Genomic DNA, 7,872 nt, shown 5'->3' on the forward strand with positions numbered 1-7,872 from the left:
CTTTTATTATTGTTTCTGCATGCTTATCAATAATAAATGGTGAATCACTTTGTCATTTTAAACTCTTTTTAGGGCGACTTCGTAACATCTGCCATTGGGAGTACAGATGAAAAAATAAATAAAAAATAGCTTCTTGACGCATTTACAGCGATGTTTTATTAATGTGCACTTTCCCTAGCAGATGAAACAATGAATAGGACATCACGAAGCTTCATGCATCGCTGCTACTGGAAGGACTCTACGTAGAGCCTCACCTGACGAGAAGAACACGTGATCTTTTGTCCGTGAGAAACCCCAAACCAATAAATCCAGACCCAACGCATCTCAGAGTCTAGCAGCCCAATGTAACCCACATCATGGCCTCCTTTGCAGAGGTAATTACTGTCGAGCTGCAAGGTTAAGTATTCCTTCCAATGTCGGTCACGCCGGGACTCGGGCCGCCGGGACACTTTGGAGCTCTGAGACTTAAGTTTCAGTTACCGTGCGACGTGAAGGAGTCTGAGGCAAAGACATGTGATTCATGATCGGATGATGAGCCCCAAACAGGGACTCATCATCCAGGAACCTCCGGGTTCTCCTGACCACCAGGGAGCGACTTCTCTGGTTGTATAGAAGTCTATACTTCATGTGGTAAAGCTGCATTCTCTCTCCTGACCACCAGGGGGCGACTCCTCTGGTTGTATAGAAGTATACGCTTCATGTGTTAAAGCTGCATTCTCTCCTGACCACCAGGGGGCGACTCCTCTGGTTGTATAGAAGTATACGCTTCATGTGTTAAAGCTACATTCTCTCCTGACCACCAGGGGGCGACTCCTCTGGTTGTATAGAAGTATACGCTTCATGTGTTAAAGCTGCAGTCTATCCTGACCACCAGGGGGCGACTCCTCTGGTTGTATAGAAGTCTATGCTTCATGTGTTAAAGCTGCATTCTCTCCTGACGACTCCTCTGGTATACATTTAACACTTTTGCAGTGTGTCCATTGTAACACGTCACTATTTCGTGTCACTTCTGGTCCCCAAAAAACCAAGATGGCGGACTCGTGGCGTCACAACGGCAGCACACAAACCAACGGTTGACGTCCCGTCCAAGTTCTTTATATTCTCCGAATAGGCAATTCATTTAAAAATCGCCGATCGTTTGAAAATTAGGAGCCAATCTTTCAGAGTCCCCGGGGGAAAAATAATAAACCACATTTTATGGAGGTTGCACTTCCCTAAAAGTGCACTACAGCTAACGGAGATCTTTCTGCAGTCTGAACACACACAAAAACAGAAGGACCGGCTGCAGTTGGGTCATTTCACGGGAACAGGAGAGACAGCGAGACGAGCGCCATCTAAATATGACTCATCATCAGCATCATCATCTTGGAGAAAGTCTATCTTCTGCAGGCTTTTGGTCTCCCGAGGAGATCTAACCAAGGAGCTGGAATAATAATAATAATAATAATAATAATAATAATAAGTGGCACTAGCCGACACATTAAAAAGGACACCAGCTGGTCTCTTTCAACTCGCACGCTGTATATTTATCCTCACATTACCCAGAAACCCCTTCTTCTCCTGCACGAAACAAGCCGCACTATGCCGACACCATCCACCCCTGTGGCGGAGAGCACCCTTTCCTGGTTCCCAAACCACACTCAAGACTAATCCCGGCATCAGAATCGCCTTATCACCACCAATCCAGAGCCGTGGATATAATGACAGTACAACCCCCCACCCCCCGAAAAAAAACACAGCAGGAGTAAAACTGAAAGCAATAAAAAATTTGGGCCCGCGGGCATTTTAAGCTGCATCATCTCCCCCCTGAGTTTTATCCCCTCGTCTGGCGTGCATCCATTTCAATATCCTAAATAGAAATAAATGCTTCAAACGGAGCCGAGTTTAGTGGAAAACCTGTCTGATGATGGTGGATATTGGTGCGGGGGGGGGCAATAACTTATGAATAATAAGTCCACAGAGCGATGGCAGAGGAGGACCGGCCGCCGCAGGCCGACTAGAAACGTTCCCCTGCTAATCGAAAAGAGGGGGCGGCGAGATTAAATGGAAGAAACGAGGGCACGAACACAGACGGAGGCGTTTTAATGAAACGGGGTTTCCTGACAGGGAAGATCAGGACTTTGTTTGTTGTTGTTTTTTTCCAATAATTGTGACACCGTGTTATACAGAGTAATGACGCTCTGGGGCACTTTTCTGCTATTTATATGAGCAACGTGTTGCCACAACGCAAGTCTCTCAAGTTTCAGCCCCGTTATCTACTAAATCATCAAAAAGTTTTTTTTTTATGTATTTATTTCCTTCCTCTTCAGGCAGCCACCAGTTTCAGTCAACATGAACTTTTAAGAAATTAAACCGAACAGCTTCCGTATTTAGTGATTTCTTTTGACCGTTATTAAAATACAGCCGAAGCGGTGCGTGTTCCTCATTCGGAGAAATAACGCACAAATATTACACGTCATCACAACCGTGTAAAAAGGGGGCTACCGTACACAAAAGTACCCTGAGGAACACCTTTTGTTTTTGGCAGTTTGTCATCATATTCGAGTGGATATTTTGATGCTGGTAACGGGTTTAATTTCATGTTTAAAGCTGCGCGCATATTTCTGACTATTTTAGACACACACAAGCAGGAATCGAACGTGCGTCCTTCCTGGACGGACTCTCGCCGCGCTGCATAAATACTGCTGCCGCGTCCACTTTAGATGTGCACGCCCGTCACCTTCAGCCAGCCGATGACTTCTCCTCATGCTGCGTCGGTAGAAAGTAGTGTCATTTTACCCACCAGCACCCAGCTGTGCCATATATATATATATATATTTATTTGTGTGCTACGAAAGGTAAATATTTGTTTTTGATCACGAAAGGTAAATAGCGTAAAAAGGTTGATATATTTGACATAAAGACATCCAAATCGCTGTGGACCGTTATTCGTGACCACGTGCATTATTCACACTTGGTGTTGTCAGCGCTCTGCATTGAGACTACTGACCTTCTGCTGTGACAGTTTAATAAGTCAACATGTACGACCACTGAACGGCAGAGGAGTCATCCAGCGTGACAATTGGCAGATGTCCAGGGCAAAAGGACTCTGCTCTTAAGGTGCGTTCAACGCCAGCCTTACTCATATCAATCTCCAAACAAATACATAACTTAAGAAAAGGGGCCATTTGTGCATCTAAATTGTACATTCAGTTGTTCCCTCGTTGAAAATGGTTACAGAATTTAACCAAATCGAGTCCTGCGACTGCGGTTTTGTCCCTTAAACATCTAAACTAGAGTCACAAACAAGTGACCAAACCTCCATCTGTACGTCTTAGGGCAGAACTCAGCCAACAAGTGTGCCGTCTTACTTTTCACGAGGAAATGGATTCTCACCAAAAAGCAGGAAGGTCTGCTCTTTGTGAAACGGGAACCAAAGCACGGGGTTTCCTAAGACCGTTTGCTTATAGATCTGGGTGGTGGGTTTGTCTCCTCTGTCAATCATTTTGTCGTGTGCCGGATTATTAGAAAATCAATGTATCATTATTAGAAAATTATACAGAAATCAAGTTGACTTGTTAATAATTGCTTGATATTTCTGGTTCCTGACTGGCATAACGTTGAGTAAGACACGCATTGAGTAAGAGCAGCTTCCTGCTTTACCCTTGTGCGGTTTTCTTTGGTGGCATCAGGACTCAAAAAGGACTGGCAGAGATGAGACTCTTCTCATGTTTAATCATTTAAACCCCCCTTCTTTCAGGTATTTTTGTTGTTGTCTGGAGAAAGCAAAGTGACTCCGACAGCCACGATCTCTCACGGGAGCGCTTCACTGAGACGAAACCCCCGAAGCTGTTGATTGTGTTCGAAGCGGAGGAAACATCCGCGGTTCACTTTCTTTAAAAAAATTTATAAATAAATAAAAAGGCGACCTGGAAAAACAGAGTCTAAAGAAAGTTTGCAGAGTTGGGCGTTCAAAAGTGGGGAAAGTACCACCAGATGTGCGCCAGGACACTCTGGCTGATGGTTTCATCCGCTCCACCGGTCCCTGGCCGGTCCGCCACACATCGCGACGAGAAGAGTTATTCAAATTGACTCGCGGATTTCTGGAAACTATTGCACCCACTGTTGGTGCTATGCAGTTGAAAAAAAAAAAAAAAAAAAAAAAGTGTCTCATTTCCTCCTTTTTGCAGGTTTCCTCAACACTGCCGAGGGCCCCGGAGCAGATGGCCGATTGCTGCGAGCTAATTCGTCGGAGAGACAGCCTTCAAAAGTGTTTGCGTTGACAATGTGGTGCTTTTTTTTTTACATGCGGAGGATGTATGCAACCCACTCGGCGCCACACCGATCGACGCCAACCATCACTCAGTTTCAGATCTACGAAGTCACACAGTCTGGTTCGAATGTGGAGACCAGTGCGGTTAAAAAGATGAAGAGCACCAACACTTAGAGTCGTTACTAGCTTTTAACCACACAGCCCGACACCATGAGCACACACCTGAAAACATGCTAATGGTGAAGCTAATACAGTTCAGTAGGAGGTGGCCCAGCCTTGTGTAATGAAAATGCTACGCTAACAGCTGATGCCTGTGCGTTGCCAAGCACGACGCAGTCACACTGGAGCTGCAAGGACTCTAGAAAAAAAGAAACAACTTCTGACTCCGATGTGTAACGGAAGCAAATAAAACCGGGCCTTGTTCTCTCGCTCTCTGCACGATTACATAACCCACGGGCTGGCAACCAGGAGGTCAGCTCCACGACTCCCATTTATCCAGAATGGTTCACGGTGACGTTAACGCGCTTGCGAGGTCGGCACCACGGGCTGTATGAGTGGGGCGTGGTGACGGCACCCCGTTGGTTTGTGGACGGACGGTTCGAAGCCTCGAGTTCGGCGTTAATTACGACCGCCACCATGTTTTTTTGTTGTTTTTTTGCTACCAATGAAAGGAAGTTAGCGTGTATGGAATGTGGATGAGTGGCGTAAAGACGCCGTATACGGCTGATAGCAGCAGCGACCTGTCAATCACAGTAAGACCCGCCCTAAAGCATAACCGTTATGGTCTGTTTGACTCGAAATGGTCCAAAATATACAACAATAAAAATCATGCTGTATTGAAGAAGACTTGAAACTAGAGATTGAGACCATAAACTCATGTTTACAATGTTTACTGAGGGAATACATCAAGAGAAGTAGAGTCATTTATATAGACTTCTATACAACCAGAGGAGTCGCCGCCTGGTTGTCAGGAGAGAGAATGCAGCTTTAACACATGAAGCATAGACTTCTATACAACCAGAGGAGTCGCCTCCTGGTGGTCAGGGGAGAGAATGCAGCTTTAACACATGAAGCATAGACTTCTATACAACCAGAGGAGTCGCCTCCTGGTGGTCAGTAGAGAGAATGCAGCTTTAACACATGAAGCATAGACTTCTATACAACCAGAGTAGTCGCCCCCTGGTGGTCAGGAGAGAGAATGCAGCTTTAACACATGAAGCATAGACTTCTATACAACCAGAGTAGTCGCCCCCTGGTGGACAGTAGAGAGAATGCAACTTTAAGTCACTTCCACATCGGTGGAGGTTGTGACCACGGCTCCCTTTTTTACTATTTATTCACGTATTTATTTGCCATCTAGTCTTTTGAGGATTTACAAAGCATTGCAAGCAAGCAACCAGAGCTCACTGGAGATGTGCCATTACATTTAAAAAGCCATAAATTAAATATATTCACATCCGTACAACTGTAACGATTAAAGTATCACAATTACTTGTATATATTATTTAACCAAACTGACAGTTGTAAAAAAAAACATAAATCAAAAATGGATTATTTCAAGCAGCTGTTATCCCTCAAAGTCAAAACCAAAAGGAAGAAAACAACATTTATTAGGATATATATATATATATATATATATTTTTTTTTAAATTATTATTTATTAAGGAAGTGAGACAATGAAGTAGCAAGGGGCGTAACTTTATAAAAAGGGATAAAACACACGTTAACACAGCTTATAAACCAACTGTAGTGTGAAACGTCACACGTTCCCATCAGCTTGACGGTGAAACGCGACCGTTACTTATTGCATTTAAACGGCCGTTGGCAGCGCGAGCGTATCGGGTCCCAACGGCTGCTCGAACCGGCTCTCCGGTGGTCGCATCCGCCGTGTTAACGACAGGGGAAAGGCGGCGGAACACGAACACACACACACACACACACACACACACACACACACACACACACCAAAAAAAAAGGGCGAGGGCGGGTTGGCGAAGTCGAACTTCCATAAGCACGCAAACAAACCGGGGACGACAACAACAACAACACATAGCCGACGTGGGTGTTACACGGTACAACAACAACAAAAATGGGGTTACACGGTTCCTATTTTTGAGCCAGCACCGTACAAGGAGCCTCCGTTTCGGCTTCGCAAACGAGCGGAAGTTGGAGCTAAAAATAATAAAAGAGCAGAAGCAGCAGCGGTGTCTGCCGAGGCCTGGAGGGTTTTCTCCCCGTCCTCCAAGCTGAGCCCCGGTGTACGACGGAGAGAAAGCACCACCGGGAGAGACGGGCCGTAACGGCAGGTCAAGCGACAACGGTCCACGCCTCCCGTTTATCGTTTGTCCCGACGATTAAATCGGCATCTTACCTTCTCCTCGTCGGATAGCTGCTCCTCATGATCCGCCATCTTTTCTTCCGGCACCACCAGCTTGTCAGAGCCCCGTGACGTCACCGCGCGGGGTGGATTCCCAGCTCCGAAGCGGCGCGTGCCCGGTGCGCGGCGTCGCCGGCGACAGTTCACGCGGTGCTCGTGCGTGTACAATGTATATGCTGGGAAATTAATCACTGTACAGCTCTGGGTATCAATAAATAAATAAATAAAGTCTGTTACATCTTTTGTATTATTATGTATTTATTTAGCTTTTAAGTTGATAAATGTTTTGTAAAGTGTCTGAGTAATATAAAGCTATATATAAATGAAATGCATTATTATTATTATTATCATCTGTGTACATTGCACATACTGAACTTTTGGTATATTTCTTTTCTGCATTGTGCAACATTCCTGCACAAAAAGTTCTACTCTTAATGTAAAATAATATATTTATTAATGTTTGTTTTCTATATTTTTTTATGTTTTCTTGTGTTTCATGACTTTTGCAATATACCACCGTGTTGTATGATCTTAATATGTTTATTGTCATGAACCAAAACACCAAGGCATGTATGTGAAACAAAACAAAAAACACATGATTCTGATCATCTAAATTAATAAATTAATAACATTTAAATATTGTACAGGTCACGTTCGCTTTTGGAATTAAAACCTTTACAGATTGTGTTGTTTTCCAATCCTGCACTATAAAGTGCCTATAATGTATTAAAATATATCAACATCAAGTTTCTTATTGTCAAATGCAACACTGACTTAGCATGCAGGCTCTTCCACGGAAATATCTTTATTTGTTATGTTCATGGCTCACATGCCACTTGGCATGTATATATGTAAAATAATAAAAAATATATATGTATAATATATATATTATACATATATAATACATATTATTATTATACATATATATTATGTAATATATATATTACATAATATATATGTATAATATATATTTATATATGTATAATATATATGAAACAGACTAGAGTAATTAAAAGAAAGGATTCTTATTCCAGACATTAAGAAAATGTCATGTTTTAAGGTATACATATGTCTTCTTCATCATTATTGTGGATTCTTTACAAAAATGTTTTACTGTTTTTTTAAATAATGTTTTTAATTGCTTATTTATAATACTTTTTAATTTGTTGTCTCTCGCCTGCACTTCACCCTCTGCTGCTGTAATCCTGTAAATGACTAATCTTATTTCACGTGAGATGCTGCC

General features: G+C 43.2%; 1 protein-coding gene across 1 annotated transcript in view; it reads right to left on the bottom strand.

Moving 5' to 3' along the window:
• LOC117731940 (F-actin-capping protein subunit alpha-2) overlaps window positions 1–6,768 on the bottom strand; it is a 16,389-nt gene extending 9,621 nt beyond the window's left edge. Inside the window, exon 1 of the mRNA XM_034534511.1 lies at window positions 6,624–6,768. Within this exon, the coding sequence (XP_034390402.1) occupies window positions 6,624–6,662 (39 nt within the window). The 5' untranslated portion in view covers window positions 6,663–6,768. The remainder of the gene's footprint in view (window positions 1–6,623) is intronic.
• Window positions 6,769–7,872: the final 1,104 nt, after the last annotated feature.

Source organism: Cyclopterus lumpus, chromosome 6 (genome assembly GCF_009769545.1).
Source record: "Cyclopterus lumpus isolate fCycLum1 chromosome 6, fCycLum1.pri, whole genome shotgun sequence".
NCBI lineage: Eukaryota > Metazoa > Chordata > Actinopteri > Perciformes > Cyclopteridae > Cyclopterus > Cyclopterus lumpus.